Source organism: Nicotiana tabacum, chromosome 22 (genome assembly GCF_000715075.1).
Source record: "Nicotiana tabacum cultivar K326 chromosome 22, ASM71507v2, whole genome shotgun sequence".
Lineage (NCBI taxonomy): Eukaryota > Viridiplantae > Streptophyta > Magnoliopsida > Solanales > Solanaceae > Nicotiana > Nicotiana tabacum.
Window position 1 is genome coordinate 2780372 of NC_134101.1, and position 24757 is coordinate 2805128.

The 24757-nt window shown below is 38.2% G+C and overlaps 2 protein-coding genes across 4 annotated transcripts; both read right to left on the bottom strand.

Moving 5' to 3' along the window:
* Positions 1-249: 249 nt before the first annotated feature.
* LOC107776665 (hyperosmolality-gated Ca2+ permeable channel 1.7) lies at positions 250-7609 on the bottom strand. 3 transcript variants are annotated; one of them, XM_016596575.2, is made up of 12 exons: positions 7312-7609; positions 6279-6618; positions 5966-6118; positions 5286-5421; positions 5091-5192; positions 4721-4840; positions 4522-4602; positions 3471-3811; positions 2739-2984; positions 1607-1931; positions 907-1140; positions 250-675 (listed from the first exon to the last, which is right to left on the bottom strand). In XM_016596575.2, the coding sequence occupies exons 2-12, from the start codon at positions 6590-6592 to the stop codon at positions 460-462; spliced, it is 2268 nt and encodes a 755-aa protein (XP_016452061.1). In that variant the 5' UTR covers positions 6593-6618; positions 7312-7609; the 3' UTR covers positions 250-459. The 3 variants fall into 3 exon arrangements, with proteins under 3 accessions (XP_016452061.1, XP_016452062.1, XP_075100693.1); XM_016596576.2 differs by lacking the exon at positions 7312-7609 and having other exon boundaries at positions 6265-6403; XM_075244592.1 differs by lacking the exons at positions 6279-6618; positions 7312-7609 and having other exon boundaries at positions 5286-5437; positions 5966-6114.
* A 5559-nt stretch (positions 7610-13168) lies between these two features.
* Positions 13169-14538, bottom strand: LOC107816653 (EID1-like F-box protein 3). Its single transcript, XM_016642388.2, has one exon. The coding sequence runs from the start codon at positions 14455-14457 to the stop codon at positions 13582-13584; it is 876 nt and encodes a 291-aa protein (XP_016497874.1). The 5' UTR covers positions 14458-14538; the 3' UTR covers positions 13169-13581.
* Between the last annotated feature and the right edge of the window lie 10219 nt (positions 14539-24757).

Here is a 24757-nt window from a genome sequence, read left to right on the forward strand (position 1 = left end):
GCGATTCACTACACCATATCTCAGAAAATCAGAAGTGCTCTGAAACTGATGTGTCCCCTCTTTATAAGTTCTTGGGACCCGTAGGGCCACTAACTAAAAACTTTAATCCTACTAGACATGAACTTCTATTGGTCTTTATACAAGGCCATTTAACTAATTCACCCATACTTTTTCTATAGTTTCAACAAAACACCTGTTCCAACACAGGTTTTACAAGCATTTACAGTGTAGTAGAGCAACATGAGTAGCTATGCGAGTTTAAGCAGCCAGCAAATGACATTCTGGACATTTTGATCATATGTAGTAGCACATTACATTTTTACTGCCACCTTTAACCTTCCTTGTTTTTGACATTCTGATATAGAAGGCCTCTAGTAGTAAGAAATAAAACAAATGAACATTTTAACTGTAATTCTTACCTGCTTTTGTTACGAATTAAATTACTCTACAACCCCTGCCTCAGAGACCATCTTCAGCAGTGCCATTAGAGACAGTCTTACTACTCCTTTGGGAAGTCCTCTTGGTAGCAACAAGTGGATTCTCCTCATCAATTTCTTTTGATACTTCAAACTTAACCACTTTGAGCACAGGGTGCAAATAAGCATCCTGTAGATATTCTTTCAAATTGAAGTTTGGTTCTGTACTCCGTTCTACTGTATCCTTCACCACTGCATCCTGCAGAGTGCATTTAATCTTAAAAATCATTTTCCAAGTTGATTGACATAGAAATATTCCTAGAGGAATCTATCAACAGTAATCTTGTACTAACAATATCCCAACTAGTTTGGGACTACTGCGTTTTTGTTGTTGCTGTTATTGTATAGAAATTTTCTTTTCAATGATATAATTCCAATATTGGCGTCTCATTGCTTAGAACATAAAGAGTAAGAGGTAAAGAACACTAACCTGCAAGGGAAATTTGACAAAGACGGACTCAAATCTGCCCTTGCAAAGTTTATGGAACCAGATTGTCAAAACTATAAGTACTATCAGCAATGGAGTTGATTTGGCAGTATCTTTGGTGCTCAGGAGACCGATTAACAGAAGCTGGGATATTACCAAACCTATAAGTATACGACGATTGACATCTGGCCAAAATGATGCACCACTCTCATACTTCTGATCGTATACATTAATGATCTAGCAATAAAGAACCAATTTCAGAACCTGACAAATTGAAGGATACAAAATATCGAGAAAGTAATATTATGCATATGATGCTTGAGGGTTTTGTAGAACGTTCAAGTTTGGAGACCTAAGAAAAAGATGATCTTATCTAAAATAGATGAAGCTGCATAAAACCACTACAAAAGCGATAATTTCAAGCTGCCTTCAAGAGAAAATAAGGCAATAATGGTGCAAAGTGACTGGAGAATTTTGGGCAGTTAAATGAACTGATGTTAAGCCAAAATGCAACTTCAGACATTGCACATCATGAAGAATATGTAAACAATGTTTTCTACATTTGCTTTAATGGCCATACAGCTTGGAGATCACTGAACTTTTTCTCATTGGTTTAACTCATTATCAAATATTTCATCTTGGGTTCCATCTCCTTAACAAATATCTACGTACTATATGTTCCAAAATTAATAGCAAAACGTACCTGATGGCGGAAAACCATATAAGCAAACGCAAAGAAGACAATGATGAAAGGCAGGAGTATTGGTGTGACCACTGAGTACACAAGGCCTAGGAGGAAGTACAGTTGTAATCGAGGTTCTGATACAGAAAAGTTTAATGAACCAGGGTCCATTGCCTGCTCCCTGTCATGGTCTGTCTTTACCAGAAATGTATTTTTAATGTGAAACATGACTAAAGGAACCAATCTCAGGATCTCTGCAGCAATTCCAGCCCAGCCATCAACCATTATGAAGGTAATAAAGAAAGTAGCTTTCATGGGAAGAGTTACACCAATAGTTTTTGGAATCCTGCATCGCAATAAAGTTTTAATAATTGCATCTATACTCAAGTGCAAAAGAAGAGATGTTTGCAGAGTATATCATCTGTAAATAAAGGAGCTGTTTCATATCAGCTGCAGAGCTATAATATGTTGAAGGGGAGCCTTGGAGCAACAGTAAAATTGATCCCCGGTTCGAGCCATGGAATCAACTATTGATTCTTGCATCAGGGTAGGCCGTCTACATCACACCCCCTTGGGGTGCGGCCCCTCCCCCGACGCTGCGTGAATGCAGGATGCTTCGTTCACCGAGCTTCCCTTTTTCAGAAAGTAGTAAACCTTTAAACATGTTCAGACTTCTTCTTCTAAAATGCCATTTGAATAACTCAAAAGTCAAGTATTTCAACACCACACAAAAGGCCTAATCGATCTGTCAATGTACTGTATCTGCAAGACCTTTTTTACACATCATGCAAATGGGAAATTGTCATGCGTATGCACTAAAATTGAAAATTAATCATATGCTGCTGACAGATAAAAAATTTCGGCACTGTGCTTGATCAGGTCACAAGCAGGGATCAACATTAGTTGATATAGTCTATTCAACATCCTGGAGAAGAAATTCTAGGAAGTGGTCAGCTCTTAAAAGCAAGGATTATCATTCTTTCAGGCGCTTCTCAGTAGTGATAAATAAATCCAGATGATGTAGACAATCATAGGACTGATTTTTTATTTTTTTTTTTGCAGCCATATAATGTATTTAATCTTCTTTTCTTTACAAGCACTCCAAACAAAGACTGGCTGGCTGTCTTCCTTTTAGATGAGAAACGGAACTCACTCTGTTGGAGACTGATCGAGAAACCTCTGAAGCTGTTGAAATGCAGCACCAGTAATGATACTTCCAAAGAACACATTGACAATGACAAACAAATGATATTTAGATGCTGATCTTCTGTCCAAAGATGAGAGCGATGTAAAGCCTTCTATTTTTGACATGATCATAAGAATCATAGGAAGAAGAATCAGAAATATCTTTAATACAATCCCGGGTAGAAAACCTTGGACAAATGATTTGACAACATCCCTGTAACAGAAATTCCAGTAGCACGGACATTAGAAATTGACTTTCAATGTACTAGAAGGTCCACAAGTGCAAATATATTCAAAATAACAGTTAAGCATTGAGTCTATTCATTGCAACATAGAAAAAGTGATTCCATACAAGATGTAGGCAAGGTAACTGCAACAAGTAATTCACATGAACATTGAAGGGGATCACTTACTAGGTGAAACAACTTAATAGTTTATACGACTTCTTTACTTCCCAGGAAACTGCACCTAATAGAAGCATTACTTATGAATCTCTGCTGTTGTAACAGAGACAAATAAATTACAAAAAGGCAGTCTTCTCCAAAGTTTAGCTCATTTGATCAACTCTAGAAGCTAATATAGAACTGGTAAAAACATTCTCAATCTCATCCAGTATATTCAGATGTTTTCTTAGTTCTTTTTAAAAAAAAACTATAAGCACACATATAGCAAATTTATCCAAGTTAGAAGTATCACTTACATTTCGATTAATGACTTCAGGAACGGAAGAACCTTTTTGATGCCATCAATGCTTGCGAATGCTTGAACGAATCCAATTGGGATCATAAAAAAGAAAGTAAGAAAGAATAAAGCAACAGCCATTAGCAGTCTCCGGACAGCAAGTTGAATATATGGTATTGAAAGATTATCCCAATAGACATCACGTGGTTCAGGAGCCCATTCTGTCAACCAAATGGTTGAGTTTCTTGATTGTTGTGTTTGAGCACATACAGCTGCTCCCCAACGAGATTTAAATGAGACAAATGCTGCAGGAACGATTGCGTTGGGATCACTTATAACCTTTTCTCTTTCTTCAGCTTCCTACATCAAAGGGGAAAGCCAATTACTGTAGTGCCATAAAAGATTTGCTATAAAATGTGTTAACTGCTTTAAGCTTTCTCCACTAGCAAAATTTACATTTAGTGACTAATCTGTTACCTCCAAAGCATCATCTTAGCAATTGAAGGGGTGAAACCAGCAAAGTCTGATGGATTTTAGAAGTAGAAATCATTTTATTCCCAGTACGTAAGTGACATGGTACTTATTTTTACGTTATTTAAGGCTTAATTGTTGTTGTTACACTACATTAGATTCAGTAGTTTAGTCTTTTTAGCCTCGTTAGAGACTTGTTGAAGTGTAGGGATAAGTGTGAGGTCTAGTTAATCTCTAGGATTGGAGAACCCAAAATTGTTTAAAGACACAAATTATTTAGTAGTTGTTTTATACCGATTGAGTGATCAAATTGTAATTGCATAACAATCTCATGCTTTTAGAAGTCTTAAATGTCCTATACACAGTCCCCTATTGGCAGATTTATGTCTATAGATTCAACCAAGTGTTCATTGAAGCAGAGTGTGTTTTAGTTGCTTCTTCCATAACATACATCTGCTGTGTACATTTGCTTTATCAATGCAGCTCATTTCACAAGAAATAAAAGAATATAACATAAAAAATAAATGAGTTAGCCATATAAAATAGGCACAGGAATTAGAAGCAAGTGTAACCCATAACCCATGGTCAGAGAAACTTACTTCTTCGCCCAACTTCTCAATTTCAGTCATATAATAGTCGATGGCATCCACGGATTTTCCCCAAAGGCCCCAAAAGCCTGTCTATACATGACAAAATATGAGACTCAGTTATGAGCAGAAACTCAATGTATACATTTAACAAGAAGCAGAAACAGGAAAATGCAATTGAAACAAAGTCCCGATAAACAAAGAATAATACCTTAATTTTTGGCTTCTTCACAGGGTTCCTCTCATACTTGGTTTGGTAGTACGTAAGCCAATTACGGAAACTCTTTTTCTTTTCCACCAATTCAGCAAGCTTATTTGCATTGTAAACAACCTACAAGTAACATCAATTTAAGGTTCATCTGTTGTAGTAACTGCAAAAATACCGCAGTACATAGGAATGAAAATGGTTCTACTCCTAAATTTCTCATAATCACTAAGCTAGATAGAACACATTTTTTTCTAAATAAATGCCAGACCAAAGATACTTTGACTACGTAACCAGAGAAGAAAGAGATATGATATATCTTTGCCTGTCAAATACTGAAATACTTCATACATAAATATTCTAATACATTACAAACCTGATGTGTAAGATAATGATCTGGATGATTCACACGAAAGAAATGTTCAACATGCTCGTCCACTGATTCATCAGGATCTGGTGGGACATTTTTAACAAGGACCTATGAGAGAAATCAGAATTGGTAAACTAACCAAACGTTACGTTCATAAACACTCAAAACATTTACGGTCAACAAAATACGTATTGCACCCACCGTGAACTGATCAGGCCGACGGTTTTCAGAGGCAAGAAAATGCAGTCTCATTGTTGATATTGTCTTGTATTCTTTGTACAAAATATAGAAGGTCCAAAATGTGAATACATAAGCCATCATCACGTGTGCCCAAAACCTGAAAGAATATACAACTAAGTTTTCCATTAGGAAAAATATGCAATGGCATAAGTCTCCTCCTTCAGGAAACAAAACAAACATCAAATTTTCAACCCAAAAAAAAGCATATTCTTTTCATTCATTTGCAAGCATTTCTTGTAATCATTCGTGCAGAAACTATACTCCCTCGGGCTGCCAAGAATACTAAATGAAGAGCGCTATCTGGTATACTATCTATTTTATGCTATAGAATTGAAGAAAACAACAAAGGTACCGATTTTGTGTCACAACATCTGTACATGACTACATGTTCATAAATATCTTTTACAAACATACAAAACGTATATGAATTTAAACCCTTCATTATAGCAACTTATAATTTTTGACAAATATATTGACGATTTCTGATTTGCATTTGTTCATCAAAGTAATTATTCAATGTGGAACATTTTCTACCAGCAAACTCATTTTATAAAAGATGGTTGTATAGAATCAAGTATCCACTTACAACAATAACATCAAGCGGAGGTACTAATACAAAATGGAAACAAGTCAACCCTCACCTCTGTGATCCTGAAGGGACATTGGATATGGAAAGTCTATCAATATTACTGAACGTTAGATCCTCAATGTGCTCTAATGTTTCCCCAGCAGTCCAATTAACAGGCACTAAAACCGCAAAAGAAAGCATTGTGATAGGAACAAAGATTTTCAAGCTGCATTGATAATTCAGGAGTTAGATAATATACAAGGAACTTTGTAAAACAAGTTTCCAATATCTTCTACTTATCGTTTTTTTAAATTTCCAAATAGAGCTCTTTGTTATCATCTCCTTATGAAATGGCAAAGGAAAAATGCAAACCTTGTGGGACTCACCCAAGAAGGTAAATCCGTATATACACTGCAGAATCAAGACCAGCATGATCTATAAGCTCTTGTTCTGGCATTTTTAGAGCTGCAGGCATCCAGTTCAAGAACCTAATGTATGTTCTGAAGTCCAAGTTTACAAATTTATTCACAAATGCTCCAGAACTTCTAGGACTTGCTCGTATACCCTTCAAATACCATTTAGGGAAATACACTCTGTCATTGATTGGCTGAAGCCGTACAATTGCAAAGGCCAAAAGGAAAACAAGTGCGGATAGTAGGTTTATCACAGCTGAAACAGAAATATCTTGAACACTAGCCATATCTCCCTTGAAATGTTAGCTGTCACCTGTTATTTGGGTGGAAACTTTTTAGAATATTTCTGAAGGAATTGACAGGGGAATGACAAGTAGAGATTTCATTGACAGTTTGAATATAAACTACGAGATACTATTTTGTTAATTTTTTCCATATTTCTCATTCCAAAGACAAACCAATTTCCACTCATTCCTACTGTTAAGAGATAATGATATAATGTCTAAAGGAGTCAAACATGAAATAACGTCTAAGGAATTAGAATTGAGAATGATTTGCAACCATAAAGTTCATTGGCATTATGCATACAAAGAGGGAGCTAGTTTGCTTCGTTCGTATTTCAGAAATGTCGTTCAGCACCTTTTGCTTTATCTATTACCAAAGACAACAGAACGCTTGAACAATGGATCTGCAAGCTTGAGAACACTACTTGCTGGCCAATGTTTAGCAATTATCAATAGTTTGACCATTTAGCAGTCAGGAGGATTTCAATCCATAAGCTGGTGCTTCTAGAATAAACTATAGCAACTTCCAAAATAAACAACCAACTTACATAACTCACACCAAACTTATCAAAAACTTATTGAATATGACATTGAGGGCCCAGGATAGACCAATACTGGCTGAACGAAAAAGGAAACAGTCTTTTAAATAAAGCAGCCTGAAAAATTTGATCGTCCAATCCAAAATATTGAGCTTCAGAAGAATATTGAAGTAAGGAACTAACCAGAAAAAATGCCACAGCCAGAGGGAAAGGCGGCGACGTAAGATTCTGGCACACAAAATCATCCAAAGAGAGAACGCACAAAAGTTCTCGCCTTTCTTGTGATCATAAGAGGTCAGAAGAAAGGAAAAGTTGGGTTTAAAAAAAGGTCCAATTTGTTTTGAAAGAGAAGGACATAGTAATTAGAGTTTCTTAGCTGGATAGAATTGGTCGGTAGCGGGAGCTGAGAGGGCGGCAACAAGAATGGACACGGCACGGCCGGCTTTTGGAGGGACGAAACCCATGTATATAATGCGTGTCCGTGTTGCTAAACGGATAGCACAATATTTAATTTCCTTAATACCAAATCTAATTAAGTTTCGTGATTAACTCATACTCCTATATACTACTACTATAAATAATATTAATATGATTTACATATAATATAACATGTTATTTTAATATATTCTTCTTTAGTTTATCAGCTGAAGCAATTGTTACTAGTACTATAAGTTATTGAAGGTTAATTTAACTTGATGGATTCATTAGTGTAATATCTTATCAAGATTATTTGAAGTGAAATAGTAAGTCTTGTCTCTATATAAATTTACGTTATTTACTCCTGTTATTAATGTGTTGAATGCTCAGTGAAGACAAATGTTGAGTGCTCAACTTGGATGCGACCAAATTTGTTTGCTAATTTTGCTTCACGAAAAAATACTTACATGCACTTTACTATATCAATTTAAACAATTTAACTTCAGAACTATAAATTGAAGCGAGAATTTATATGTTATTCAAAAAAAAATTAGAGTAGGAAATATATATCTAAATCGCACATTTTGCATTCATTTCTTAGCCCCACCTAGTCAAAATCTTAAACGTTGGCTAATTCGCACGGAATCTCATACCGTAGAGACTCACCCAACAATAGTTGTATGATTGTATGAGGACATTCTCTGCTTTTGACAAGTGTAATTGTGGGTCCATTTGCTGACATTGGATTGATTTAAATAAATAAAAAGAAAAGGTGAATTTGTAGTTGATAGAAAACTTAATAGAGAAATGGAGGGAAAGAAAAAACGTGAAAACCATTTTTCCTCCTTAATTACCAACTTTTGTCATCACAATAGAGAATAGACTCCAACAAAATTTCTCACCACTTTGTATTGTTTATCAACATAGTCCAACGAATGCCACAAAATAATACTCCATATACATTTTGTATATATCTTTCTTCTTCTTGTTTTTTTTATTATCATAGTTTATATCTTTCTAAATTCATCTTCGATCAGTTGCCAAAGCTTTAAAACTGAATCTTTAGAAGTTATTCATCGATATCAATATGTAATATAAAATTGCACTCACAAAATACTCTTCTTGTCAATATCAGTATGAAATACAAAATTATGCTCACAAAATACTCTTCTTGTCGATATAAAATTTATCTTCTTGTTAATAAATTGCTCCTTATTTTGGTATATAAATACAAATATGTGCCCACTGACATTGAGACTTTTGCATTTGATCCATTTTGCTACCATACCAATACAAAAATATTATTTACTGTTGAGGTTTTTATTATTTAAAGATGAAATAGTCTTAAAATGAGGGTGAATGGGAAATAGAGGGAAAATGAAATTTTTGAGTAAAATTTTAAGTTTCCCCCTCTTGACAATGAGACATTGTCCCATATTAGAAGAGGAAAGGATTTTTGGTGGGTATATATATAATTGCTCTTCTTGTAGCTCTTAAAGAGTTAAGAAGAAAGCAAGTCTCGCGCCGTCGTCGTCGCTCGCTCGGCTTCGGCTTCGGCTTTACAGGATGACACGTTTAGGAATCACCTATGTAAGTGTGAAGTGTTAGCCGCTTCAAGGAGAACTTTGTAAGGCCAGTTCTCTACGCACTTATGAAATCAGGCGGTGTTCATGGCTGAAACGAACACAACAATGAGAACCAAAGATGGTTAAGGGTTGATTGTGTGACTTATGGTTGTCTAGGTATACACCAAAGTTCGACGGTTCAAAGATATCAAATCTACCGATTGACCGAGTATATCCGACATAAGTTCACTACTGAAAGTTCAAAGGGAAACCTACTTATCCAGGTGCGATTAATCCTTGCTTGCAAATCACATGAATGGGAAATGGAGGAAAAATGAAATTTTTGAGTAAAATTTTAAGTTTTCCCCTCTTGACAATGAGACATTGTCCCATATTGAAAGAGGAAAAGATTTTTGGTGGGTATATATATAATTGCTCTTCTTATAACTCTTAAAGAGTTAAGAAGAAAGCAAGCCTCGCGTCGTCGTCGTCGTCGCTCGCTCGGCTCGGCTAGGCTACGGCTTCAGATTCGGATTCGGATTCGGATTCGGATTCAGCTTCGGATTTGGATTTGGATTTGGATTTGGTCAAATGATCGATTGATTGATTAATTTTTTGGACCAAATTTATTTGTTAATAGTAAATATTAACGTAAGATTATCCGCATTTGTAACGGATATATTCCAATCTGTGTATTGACCACCAGCTGCAATAGCAGCCGCCTAATGCTCTACGGCTACGGCTTCGGCTTCGGATTTGGATTTGGATTTGGATTTGGATTTGGATTTGGATTTGGTCAAATGATCGATTGATTGATTAATTTTTTGGACCAAATTTATTTGTTAATAGTAAATATTAACGTAAGATTATCCGCATTTGTAACGGATATGTTCCAATCCGTGTATTGACCACCAGCTGCAATAGCAGCCGCCTAATGCTCTTCCCACCATGGCCAAGTGCTTGCTCCACAAACAAGCTAGTGCATGCTCCACCATGGAGGGTGGAGGGTCGTTCATCTTCAAAGCTGGCTGCTATATATATGTGCAGCAGCTGTTGAAGAAAGACACGAACGAAAAACGAAAACACCAACAAAAACTGAAAACGCTCAACTTTGGCTATACATTGCTCTCCTTCCTCTCAGCATTTCCATACGATTTTCTGAGTTTCTACTCCTTTGTTCTGCATTGTTTTAACTTCAAACAAAGCAACTGTAAGTGTGATTTGCTACCGAACTTTGTGTTCGCTGAAACACTGGGGTTTGAAGTACCGCTACACCAGTGTGTGATTCGTTCTATCATGGGAGGAAATAATCTATAATCTTGGGTACTAGGAGGGGATTAAATTCCTTAAGGAAACACTGTGAATTCAGTGGGCTCGAATTTATTACTGTTAACTTATATTTTGCAGAATTATTATTTACAAATACAGCAATATTGGCGGGACTAACAAGAAGAGAACTTGAGACATTTCATACAATCCAGTCGAAAGCTTACAAGTGCTACCAAAAATATTCTAGGTTCTATAGTTGATGCTGGTATTCGTGCAAAAAAAAGTTGTTCGATACCTTCAGAATAAAGCAGGTGGAATTGAAAATGCAGGATTTACTGAACAAGATGCTCATAACTTCATACAAGCGCATAAGAGAAACATGATTAGTAGTGGAGATGCTCAAACTTTGGTAAATCATGTTATGCATTTGCAATCAGAGGATTCAAACTTCTTTTATTTTTTTCAAGTTGATTATGCAACTTCTTTTGGAGAGATAGCATATCTTGATTGCACTATGAGTGTTTTGGGGATGTGATGATTTTTGACACTACATATATCGTACAAATAGATATGACATGATTTGTGCTCCATTTGTTGGTGTTAATAATCATTAGAAAAATGTTTTCTTTGCATGCACACGATTGATTCTTTTGTTTGGTTATTTCAAACATTTTTGAAGGCAATGGGAGGAAAAGCACCAAGAACAATTTTTACCGATCAAGCTCATGCCATAGCGTTTGCCGTTAAAGAAGTTTTTCCTGATACGTGTCATCAATTATGTGAATGGCATATTGACAGAAATGCTCAAAAGAACAAACCAGGTCTTTACTGGAAATCGGGATTCAAAGACTATTTCGATAAACTCTTGTGGAGGTGCACGTGAGAGATAGAATTTGAGTTAATATGGCAGAAAATGATAAGTGATTGCAATTGTGGGGGTAACACTTGGCTTCAGAAGCTATATGACTTGAGGGCGAAGTGGTGTCCCGCATTCAGTCGTTCTTTTTTCTCCGCGGGTATCAGATCAACTCAAAGAAGTGAGAGCACGAATAGGGTCTTTACAGAAATGGCATGCAAGACAATGAGTATAACTGAATTTGTAAAGCACTACGAGCAACGGGCAACTGAAATGCGTGATATTGAGGCAACTGAGGATTACAAGTGTCGAGGAAAACCTAAACTTTCCATAGAAGATTATGGGATCTTAAAGCATGTTGCTAGTGTTTACACCAGAAGAATTTTTTCCAGGTTTTAACATGAATTTTTGCAAGGGACAACCAAAAAAGTAGTCAATATTGATAGTAATGGGACTAGTAGTAAGTTTACAATTTTAAAGGGTGAAAGTGGGCAAACTGAAATCGTCTAGTTCAATTCTCTTGACAAATCCATTATTTGCAGTTGCCACATGTTTGAATCCATGGGTTGACTATGTTGTCATGCACTGAGAGTTTTGTTCTTTGACTTGAACTTTTCTTGTATCCCTGAGCAATACATTTTGAAAAGATGGACTAAGAATGCTAAACATGGTAATGGATTTGAGGAGTACATCAATAAAAAGGAACCGTTAAAATCCTCTATGGCAATTCGCTTAAATGGTTTAATGAAGGAGTCGTTTGCAGTTATGACTTTAGCAGCAAATGATGTCGACTCCGAGGAAATTGCTAGAAAGTATTTGTATCAAGCAAAGGTTGAGATAACTAAGCTCCAAATGCGTTATATGTAGACGGTCGTGATAAAGATCGGCATAAGTTTATTTCAACTATTGATCCTCTACTAGGTGGTATGGATCAAATTCTGGATCCAATCAAGAAAAAAGGAAAAGGGATATGTGAGATTAAAGCCAATTACTGAGCAAAGAAGGAGAAGGACATCTCAAAAGGTATCAAAAGCTAAAGCAGGACTACCACATGCGTTCGCGGGATTACATTTTGAGGTCTAATCTCTATACATGTCAAGTTACATATTTTTTGTTAATGGTTTTTGCATCTTTCTTTCATCTAATAAATTTAATATGTATTTTCCTTCCAATTTCAAATATGCAGCTTTATGGAGATTCAAATAGTACTTTCACCCAATTGTTGACTCAAGAATCAAGCTCGCAGACAGCATGTTGCAGCCAAAATCAAGCTCAAACTACAACCAATGTTGGCATCAAGTTCTCATACCATATTCATATTGTTACTGTCGTTCGTAGACAGTTATTTGGGTTAATTCTTCAGCAAAGAATAATCCTTGTTTGGAAAGGGGGAATAGTTTCATCTAAGCGTTCTTGTCTTGATAGCGTTTAAATGCATCCCCTAGTAAATCAATCAATCAATTACTAGGGGAGCAAGATTAAATGGAGTACAATTGTTTGCAAGAGAATTTCAAATATTTAATTATTGAACCAAACGCCAAGTGTGACAGACGGTTCTTTTTTCAGTTAGATTTCAGCTATTGCAGCTCAAGTTTTCAAAGTTATTGCGGCTCCGATTGTCTAGTACCTCTCCAATGTGGTTGTTACTGTTCCATTGCCTGTTAGGATTTTTCGGAAATAACCTCTACTCCGGATAAGATCTGTGTACTCGTTACCCTCCCAAACCACAACCACACACGTGAAATATTAATGGGGGTTGTTGTTGTTTCATGTACATACAAAACAAGTTAAATTGACCTTCGAGTTTCAGTTTGACGTCTTTCCTCTTTTTAACTTTCCAATTGGGGCTTTCAAATTCTTTCTTATGGACAGAGATTGTAAACTCAATTAATTGGCTAGTATTGAAGCCACAATATTTGCACTGGACTTTAGTGATGAACAGAAAAGATTATTCTTAAGTCTTAACGAAGAAATTTAAGCCAATAATAAATTATAAACTGAAACCAAACCGAAAAAACCACCAAATAAACTGAAAATCCTGATTCAGTTCTTATTCTTAACATAACAACAGGCTGAATTACTAAAACAAAATCCCTCGTCCCTTCTTCCCTCTCTCTCTCCTTTTGAAATTCTTGGTTGGAAACTCAAGGCATGATCAGGAACTTGTATACCTGTATGGCGCCAGGTCGAAAAATAGCTGCCGGCAAAGCACGTCTTCTGGAGGCGGATCTAGCTCATAACTTATGGGTTCATCGAATCAACAGTAAATGAATTCGAACCTATAAATTTTAAATCTTGCGCTTCTGTCTGGCGATCGATTTCTTCCATCAAGAAGTAAGCCCAATTTTAGACCATTGAGAAACCCATTTGGCCATTTCTTACAATCTGATTCCCGCGATAGAAATAATCGCCGTCAAAAGCTTCATCGCTGCTATCTTCACCTTCGTCTTCGTCTTCATCGCCGACTTTTTCTTCGCCTTCATCAGAAGATAAAGGAACCAGCCAACAAGCTCCGTGTAAATGCCCATTCACACACACAAAGTACTCTAACCCACTCTCCATCGAACCAAGCCGCCGCGCCGCGCTTTTAGGAACGAGCCGAGCCGCCGTCATACTCCAAACCCGTGCCCCACAAAACGGACATTTTATTTTCTCTTCAAGCTCCACCTGCCTTCTAATCAAACACGCCCTTGTCCTAGACCTCATAAATCCCCAAAATACCCCTCTAAATATCCCCAAATCATCATCCTTATCCCCAGTTGGATGCTCACACGGATCACTTACGTACAGCAAATCATTTCTACATTTCTTCACCAGAAAACTCCGACCGGACGTTTTTGAAAACCGGGACGTTTTCACGAAGTGACCCGGAGCCGGTTCGCCCACTTGAAAATGTCGGCTGGACCGGCATCCGTTGCAGAAAAACATCAATTTAGCCATAGCTTGCCATCCGCCGCCAATTCTACCGCTAGGCGAACCGTCTGTTAACGCCGTTATCATTTGCGGAGCGCGATACACACACATCTCTCTCCAGAGAATCCTTTTTGCTACTGCACGGAGCTTTCTGTTAACACACGACATTTGACAGAGTGTACGGATATCCCAATTAATTGACGCAAAGACGGGGATGAGAATCCTCTCATCGTAGATTCCAGAACCTTCCGATTCCGACGAGTCTCCGGCTGAATTAAAAAGCCGTTTTTTACTGTGGTTGTCGCTCATTCTTATTATTCCGACGGGTATCTGGTCGGCTACTGGCAAAGGCTCTTGTATATATAGATGGCTACGAATAGATAAATTAACTGCCTATCATTACCCCCCAAATAGAAAAAATGTTGCTACGTGGAGCTGTTTCATTGGATGATAGAGACAATTGTGGATATGATATTTCTTAGGGTCAAAGTAAGTGTGTGGAAGCAAGTGAGGATCTAGGCGACACGTGTCCTTTATTAACCATCTTTTTTGGGGCTCGAAAATATCTCAACGAATACGTGTCAGGGCTCCGAATATCTAGAATAATATAAATATTTGTAGCGCTTTCAGCAAGTGATATGATTACAAGTGTGTATTGGTACAAGCTTACACGTTTAATTTTTTGGAATTGTTTACCGTACCGACCGAAGTCCAAAGAAAAAGATAGATATCATGTCCTATTATGGATCGAGTACTATAATAAACGGTACCTTTTGAATTTTCTGTTACAAACAAATTTTTATGTAACCGTCTCATTTATTTTGAATATTTTTTGATATTATATCAAAATATTGTTATATAAAATATATATTATAATATAATATAAAAATTAATTACGAAAAAACTTGATTTTTATAGTGAAATGCTGTTATATATGAATGTTGTTATAGAGAGTTCTGATTATACTAATTAATTGAAAGATAATTCTGAAGTGCCTAAGATGGAAGTGGTTGATATGCGTTCTTACCAGAAATAAGATCCTCACTTTGTCAAAAGTGAGACATATGTAGTTCATCAATGGTAGAAAGAAGTAATTTTTTTTGACAAAAATTATCACAAGTAAAAAGTTCAAAATTTCTTAGGCCGAAAGATTTTTTTCACTTTGTTTACGAATCTCAGGTTTCCATTTCTTTGACGGGCGAAGTGCTGCAATAGTTATTTTTAAGTCCGTTATTTAAAATATATTCATAATTTGTAATATATTTAAAAACTAATCAATTCATCCAAACTCCAGAACTAAATATCGTGAATTTGAAAATTCATGACTTATAGCCTGTTTGGCCAAGTTTTTCTAATCCTAAAATTATTTTTTTTTATAACACTCCTCAAATCTATAAAAGTTTCAAAACGCGCTAAATATAAAATTTAATTTTTTTTATCTTACCTTGAATGCATAAAAATTATACTTATATTACAGATTTAAAAATTATACTTAATTTTAATATTATTAATTATTAAAAGTGGATATCATTAAATACTTGTTAAGTTAAAAAAAAAAAAAAAAAAGCAAAGTAAGTCATATAAGAATTGGGCTTAAAGCCCATATAGTGACCTGTTCCATCCTAAGCAAAAGGCATAAAACCTTGGACAAAAGTCAGATTGAGAAAATTACAAAGAGTACAAAGCAACCAAAAAAAAGAAAAAAGGCAGAGACTTCTACGGACAAGAACCAGAAGCACGTTCTAGCTAAGTACTACACAGGCAACGAAAATTCTAGATTTCTTTACAAATAATTAGTTCTTGAACGCAAGTATATAAAAAATTATATTCTCAATTATTTTGTAGTATAAGAATTAGATAGTTAATTCATTTCTTTCTCTATATCAACAATAAGTTTAATGTTTAGGTGTGAAATTTTTAAATTAATTAAATTGCACTGGTTGTTGTAGAATCGACTGTTTGACGGGTATAAATTGGACTGGGGCCTACGTATTGGCTCGAGGAGTTTTGAGGTGAGTTGATATAACCCTTTACTAAAGTGGTTTTAACTCACAAAGGCATGCATATAAGGTGTTTGATGAATTGCATAAAAGAGTTAATATATACTTAATTGGAGTGAGTGAGTACCTATTAGCTTAGAATTATTTTCTAGCTAAAGTTTAGATGATTTATTCTGATATAGGTGCATAAATTTTCAGATTTTTGTATTATTCTTATTTGTCATTTTCATGTTGAAAATTCATGAAGAAGCAAGAATCTTTAGAAATACTTTTGAATGTTTATTTCATTCGTATGCCATGTTTTACATTTAAAGATACCAGTATGAGTATGTATAGGATGTTCCCGAAAAGATTTAGACTTAAAAAGTCACAAGAAGGAGTTTAGAAAGAAAAGATTTTTGGGAGTATCCTCTATTCTGAGCAGGGGTCATTGTGCAGGCAGAGAGTCTTGACCAAGGCGTTGACTTCCTGAAACTATTTGTGCCAAAGTAGGGAGCACACGAGCCGAGGGTATCGTTGCTGAGAATTTACTTAGCCAGTCTAAGGTATGATACATGAGCGCTAAGAACCATGAAGCGAGTGGCACCTCGTGGATTGGGCCTATTCGATCAGGTTGGGATCGAACCCATGCCGATCACACGGTGACTAAGACAGAAATAGGTCAGGATAGTTGGAACTCCCGAAGTATAAAGTGAAGTATTTTTTTTATAAGAAAGAAAAAGAAAAGAATTTCTTTTAGAATATTCATAAACTGCTATTATGCAATTATTTTAGAATTGTTCTTAGAAACTTTATGTTTCCATGCCTTTAGAATCTTTGCTCGTAATGTATATTTTATTAAAGTTTTGTCCCCTGTCGTTGAGACTCACTGAGTATAATGGATGGTACTGATATTCTCTTTTGAGAACCTACGTTGGTTTGCGGTACAACGTAGGAACCGGTTTTGCAGGCGAGCAGGCTACAGGTTAGGACTTCCCTCATTTCCAGCGCTATTGGTGAGCTCCGCTTTTGTTCGTGGAGTACTCCTTTAAGTCGTCATTATTTAGCTATTTCTTTGTTTACTTAGAGAACTGGCCAGGAAATCTCATGTCCCGAGCAGTGCATCAGTTTATCAATAGAGGCGTCATAGATACAATCGTTGGGTTAAGATTCAGGTGTTTTTGATAATAATTTAGCAGTATTTCAGTGGTTACTACGAATAAAATTTTGGATTGATTTATTTTAGATATTTAAATTAATTAAAAGTATTTAGTTAAAGTATTGCCTTGTTGCATATAAAGTTTGAAGTTATAATAGATTTGATAAGCGCAGATGGTTCGCTCGGTCATGTTTAGTGATCGGGTGCCAGTCACGGCTTGTTTAGAAAATGGGTCGTGACAAACTTGGTATTAGAGTTTCAGGTTTATGGAGTCCTAAGGGTCTATGAAGCCGTGTTAGTAGTGTCCTATTTATGGGTATGAAGCGCGCCATACTTATAAATAGGAGGCTACAAACATTTAGAAAAAGTCTCATTTTTTTCATACTTTAGATCGTGCAGTAGAGCCTACCTCTAAGAAATTATTTAATGTATTCGTTTCTCCAAAACTCACAGAAATGGCTCGTACTGGCAAATCTGACACCGACACTCAAGATGTTGCTCAAGAAACTATTGTTACTATTGTGGCTCAAGGTAGAACTAAGAAGGCTTCAACTCAGAAAAGGAAGGGTAAATCCACAAAGGGGGTTCAAGTACCCTCGGTTGAAAATGAAGAAGGGTTGGAGCATGATGATCCAGTACCTTAGGATCCAGTGCCGCCCCTAATAGCAGCTCCGGCTCAGACAACTATATCTCTAGAGGCGGGTCAGATGTTTAATGATGTCAACAGTGCTATGGAGATGTTTAAAGTCTTCATGGCCAACCAGGACGAGAGAAGAGATGAGATTCCACCTCAATCAAATAGACAAAACAATTCTGAGTCCTCAAGAGTGAATGAATTTTTGAAGTTGAGTCCTCCATTGTTCCATGGTTCTATAGCTGATGAACAATTCTGAGTCATCCAATGAATTTTTGAATTTTTGAAGTTGAGTCCTCCAAACACAATCTGCTTCTCACCAAAAGTACGTTTGAGAAAAACACTTCTCAAAATAAGCTCAATTTTGCAGCTTGGCCAAATAGGTTATTAGTGTCCTAAATTTTTAAGCTGCTAATTTGAAATTCGAAACACTTCTGAACTACTAATTTAAAATTCATGACATAAGATTTGAACTTCTGGACACAATTTTCAAACTTTAGGTTACGATGTCCTGAAGTTTGAACTTTGAGGTTTAAATTCTATGACATTATGTCCTGAAGTTTGAGCAAAATTGGCTAATCTTTAAATATATTGTAAACTGTGGATATATTTTAAATAAAATGCTTAAAAGTGGCTATCTGATGTCATTTCCACAACTAGGTAAGCCTAACAAATTACGGAAAATAACAAAACGAAAGTAAAATTTGGCAACTAACAGCAGTGGATAACTGAATAACTAGTAAAAATGTCGCCCGGTATGTACAATAATCAAATACTCTATAATTACACAGTCTTCCCAAAACCCGAAACATCATAAGTCATAAGCTATAGAAGGAAACTAGTATCTCTATACACTAGAGTCTAATAAAAGAAGTACAGAAGGTAATTGACATAAGGGAGAATAGAAGGGGACTCCGAAGTCTGCGGACGCGGAAGATGTACCTTGAAGTCTCCGTACATCAGCAAGAACTCTCAGCTAATAGCGGGGCTAATAAGAAGTACCTGGATCTGCACACACAAAACACGTGCAGAAGAGTAGCCTGAGTACACCACAACGGTACCCAGTAAGTGCCAAGCCTAACCTCGGTCGAGTAGTGACGAGGTCAGGTCAGGCCCACTGGTAAATAATAAATAAGGCAGGAGAATATATACAGTATAATAAGAGACTAGAATTTAACAAAAGGAAGCACCGCAAGGCAATAGTACAACACATAGGGGTAAACAGCAGGGGATCTCCCGAGATACCGTCTCGTAGTCCCAAAATAAATATACAGGGAGAACTCCCGAGGTACTGCCTTGTAGTCTCAAAAGTAAATATACAGAGAGAACTCCCGAGGTACCACCTCGTAGTCTCAAAAGTAAATAAGCAGGGAGAACTCCCGAGGAACCGCCTCGTAGTCTCAAAAGTAAATGTACAGGGAGAACTCCCGAGGTACCGCCTCGTAGTCTCAAAAGTAAACACACAGCTCAAACCGATAAATACAACAAATAGCAAGATTTCTAAAGTTATACTAATAAAGAACAAGGAAAAATAGGAAATCAACTAGGCATGCTTCACAGAGTTCAAATAAGAAGTTAAAGCACACAGACATGCGATATTAGACTAAACATGGTAACTACACATATTGGAATAACTCAATTAAGAATGAAAACAGGCTAATACTCATTTAAACAGTATAACTCAAATAAAAAGGGAAACATGTTGCTACTCAGTAAAATAAATCGGGTTTTACAACAAATAGTCCGTGTACGTACTCGTCACCTCACGTACACGGCGCTCATATATCACAACAGTGCCAAATCCTAAGGAGATTTTCTCCACACAAGGTTAGGCAAGCCACTTACCTCGAACCAATCTTAATCAATTAGTAAGAATGCCCTTTCCTCGATTATCCGACTCCGAATGGCCCAAATCTAGCCAAAAATAATTTCATACCATAAATACAACTATATTAGACTAATTTAATTAATGAAATCAAGGCTTTAACAAGAATTTTGAAAATCGCCCTAAAAAGCCTCCCCATGCACATGTCTCGGAATCGGGTAAAAGTCATGAAATATGAACAACCATTCACTCACGAGTTCACTCGTACCAAAATTATCCAAATCCGGTATCAAAATCTCAATCAAAACCCAAAACCTTAGTTGAAGAACTTTTTCCCATTTTCCCCAAATTTTCACCCAAATCCGAAATTAAAATATGAATTTAGTGATAGTTTAGTGGAATATAACCATAAATGGGTTAAGAATCGTTACCCAAAAGCTTCATCTGAAAATCTCCCAAATTATCGCCTCAATCCGAGCTCTCAAAGACCCAAAATGAAAATGAGATCAAACCCTCGAAATTGATCTTTTCTGCCCAGCGATTCCGCATCTGTGGTTCACGAGTCGCACCTGCGGAAAATCCCTCGCAGGTGCGGAAATGACTTACGGGGCTGGGTTCGCATCTGTGAGTAAGGGGCCGCACCTGCGCGCCCGCTTCTGCAAAACCTCACGCTCTAGGCCCCTTCCGCTTCTGCGCTCCATCTTCCGCACGTGCGAGTCTGCACCTGGGGTCTCCCCACCGTAGGTGCGAAAAGACCAGAAACCAGAAATTTCAGCAAAAACACAAGTCCAATTTTCGATCCGTTAAGCATCCGAAATACACCCGAGGCCTCTGGGACCTCAAACAAAGATACCAACAAGTCCTAAAACACCATACGAACTTAGTCGAGCCCTCAAATCAAATCAAACAACGCTAAAAATACAAATACCCTCCGATTCAAACACTAATGAACTTAAAACTTCTAATTTCTTCAACCGATGCCGAAACCTATCAAACCACGTCCTATTGATCCCAAATTTTGCACACAGGTCATATTCAACCCTACAGACCTACTCCAACTTTCGGAAACGGAATCCGACCCCGATATCAAAAAGTCCATTACCGGTCAAAATCTCCAAAAATTCAACTTTCGTCATTTTAAGCCTAAATGAGCTACAGACCTCCAAAACAAAATCCGAACACGCCCCTAAGCCCAAAATCACCCAACGGAGCTAACGGAACCGACGAAACTTCATTCCGGAGTCGTCTTCACACAATTCTGACTACGGTCAAAAATCCTAAAACTTAAGCTTCCGTTTAGGGACTAAGTGTCCGAATAATACTCCGAAACCAACAACAAAACCTCCTGGCAAGTCACACAAGAAGAAAAGTATATGGGGGAAGCAGCTAATAGGGGATCAGGGCTATTACTGTCAAAATGACAGGCCGGGTCGTTACATCCTCCCTCTTTAAACAATCGTTAGTCCTCGTACGAGTATAGAGACATACCTGAAGTGGTGAAAAGATGAGGATAACGGCTGCGCATATCATGCTCGGTCTCCCAAGTTGCCTCCTCGACCGACAGACCCCTCCACTGAACCTTCACTGAAGCAATGTTCTTTGACCTCAGCTTTCAGACCTGCCTGTCCAAAATAGCCACTGAATCCTCAACATAAGATAGATCCTTGTCCAACTGGACTGAGCTGAAATTTAGCACCTCAGACGGATCACCGTGATACTTCTGAAACATAAAAACATGGAATACCGGATGAACTCTTGCTAGACCGGGATGTAAGGCAAGCTCATAAGCAACCTCCCAAATACGCCGCAACACCTCAAAGGGACCAATGGACCTTGGGCTCAGCTTGCCCTTCTTCCCGAACCTCATAACGCCTTTCATAGGCGAAACCCGAAGCAAGACCCTCTCCCCAACCATGAATGCAACATCGCGAACCTTCCGATCCGCATAACTCTTATGTCTGGACTAGGCTGTACAAAGTCGATCCTGAATCACCTTCACTTTAATCAGGGCATCCTGAACCAAGTATGTACCCAATAATCTAGCCTCGCCCGGATCGAACCAACCCACTGGAGACCGACACTGCCTACTATATAGAGCCTCATACGGTGTCATCTGGATGCTCGACTGATAGCTGTTGTTGTAGGCAAACTCCACAAGTGGCAAGAACTGATCCCAAGAACCTCCAAAATCCATCACACATGCACGGAGCATATCCTCTAATATCTGAATAGTACGCTCGGATTGTCCGTCCGTCTAAGGGCGAAATGCTATGCTCAGCTCCACTCGAGTACCCAACTCATGCTGTACAACTCTACAGAACCGTGATGTAAACTGCATACCCAGGTCAGAGATGATAGATACCGGTACGCCATGAAGCCTGATGATCTCGCGGATATAAATTCAAGCCAGCTGCTCGGAAGAATAGGTAGTCTTCACAGGAAGGAAATGAGCTGACTTGGTCAGTCTATCCACAATCACCCAAATTGCATCAAACTTTCGCCGAGTTCGTGGGAGTCCAACAACGAAATCCATAGTGATCCGCTCCCATTTCTACTTCGGAATCTCTTACTTCTGAAGCAACCCACCTGGCCGTTGATGCTCATACTTCACCTGCTGGAAATTTAGACACCGAGTTACATACTTCACTATATCCTTCTTTATCCCCCTCCACAAGTAATGTTGCCTCAAGTCCTAGTACATCTTTGCGGCACCCGGATGAATGGAGTACCGCGAACTGTGAGCCTCCTAGAGAATCAACTCACGCAACCCATCTACATTGGGCACACATAGCCTGCCCTGCATCCTCAATGCACCATCATCTCCAATAGTGACCTCCTTAGCATCAGCGTGCTGAACCGTGTCCTTAAGGACAAGTAGATGAGGGTCATCATACTGATGCTCCCTGATACGATCATAAAGAGAAGACCGAGAGACCACACAAACCAATACTCGACTCGGCTCAGAAATATCCAATCTCACAAACTGGTTGGCTAAGGCCTAAACATCCAACGCCAATGGCCTCTCTACTGCTGGTAGATATGCTAAACTCCCCAAACTCTCTTCCCGGCGACTCAAAGCATCGGCCACCACATTGGCCTTCCCCTGATGGTACAAAATGGTGATATCATAATCCTTAAGCAGCAACCACCTCCGCTAACGCAAGTTAAGATCATTTTGTTTGAACAGATGCTACAAACTCCGGTGATCGGTGTAGATCTCACAAGGGACACTGTACAAATAGTGTCGCCAAATCTTCAAGGCATGAACAATAACTGCTAACTCAAGGTCGTGGATAGGGTAGTTATTTTCATGCACCTTCAGCTGTCTGGACGCGTAGGCAATCACCCTACCGTCCTGCATCAACACCGCGCCGAGACCAATCCGCGACGCATCACAATATATAGTATAAGACCCCGAACCTGTAGGCAATACCAATACTGGGGCTGTAGTCAAAGTTGTCTTGAGCTTCTGAAAGCTCTCCTCACACTCCTCTGTCCACCTGAACAGAGCACCTTTCTGGGTCAGCCTGGTCATAGGTGCTACAATAGATGAGAATCCCTCTACAAAACGAAGGTAATACCACGTCAAACCAAGGAAACTCCGGATCTCCATAGCTGATAACGGTCTAGGCCAACTCTGCACTGCTTCCACCTTCTTCGGATCCACCTTGATCCCATCACTCGATACTACATGACCCAACAATGCCACTGAATCTATCCAAAACTCACATTTTGGAAAATTTGCATATAACTTCTTTCCTCTCAAGGTCTGAAGCACAGTCCTCAGGTGCTGCTCATGATCCTCCCGAGTCCGGGAGTATACTAGAATGTCGTCAATAAACACAATGACGAAAGAGTCAAGATAAGGCCGGAACACACTGTGCATCAAGTGCATAAAAGTTGTTGGGGGCATTGGTCAACCCAAAAGACATCACAAGGAACTCATAGTGACCATACCAAGTCCTGAAAGCAGTCTTCAGGATATCTAGCTCCCAAATCTTCAACTGATGATAGCCTGAACGTAAATCAATCTTGGAAAACACTCTGACACCTTGTAACTGATCAAATAAGTCATCAATACGAGGCAATGGATACCTGTTCTTCACTGTGACTTTGTTTAGCTGGCGATAATCAAAGCACACAGGCATAAAACTATCCTTTTTCTTCACAAATAAGACCGGAGCACCCCAAGGTGACACACTGGGCCGAATGAAGCCCTTATCAAGCATCCTGTAACTGCTCTTTCTACTCTTTTAACTCATGAGGAGACATACGATACGGAGGAAGAGAGATGGGCTGAGTGCTCGGCAATAAATCAATGCCAAAATCAATAACTCTGTCAGGCGACATGCCCGAAAGATCAGCTAGAAACACATCTGGAAAGTCCCTCACTACTGGGACTGACTCAACTATAGGGTCATCAATACTGACATCGCTCACATAAGCTAGATACGCGTCACACCCATTCTCAACCATTCGTTAAGCTTTAAGAAATGAAATAACTCTGTTGGGAGTATACTCTAAGGTACCTCTCCACTCTAATCGCGGTAAACCTGGCATAGTCAGTGTCACGGTCTTAGCGTGACAATTTAGAATAGCATAATGGGGCGACAACCAGTCCATGCCCAAGATAACATCAAAGTCTACCATACTGAGCAATAATAAATCGGCTCTGGTCTCAAAACCACTAAGAGCAATCAAACACGACTGATACACGCGGTCCACAACAAGAGAATATCCCACAGTAGTAGATACATAAACGGGGGAACTCAAGGAGTCCCGAGACACGCCCAAATACGGGGCAAAATAAGAGGACACATAGGAATATGTAGATCCTGGATCAAATAAGACCAACGCGTCTCAATGACAGATCGGAACAATACCTGTAATGACAGAGTCGGAAGAAACTGCCTCTGTACGAGCCATAAGAGCATAATATCTAGCATGGCATCCCCCTCTAGGGCGACCTCGACCTCCCCGACCTCCACCTCGAGCTGACTGAGCAGGTGGGG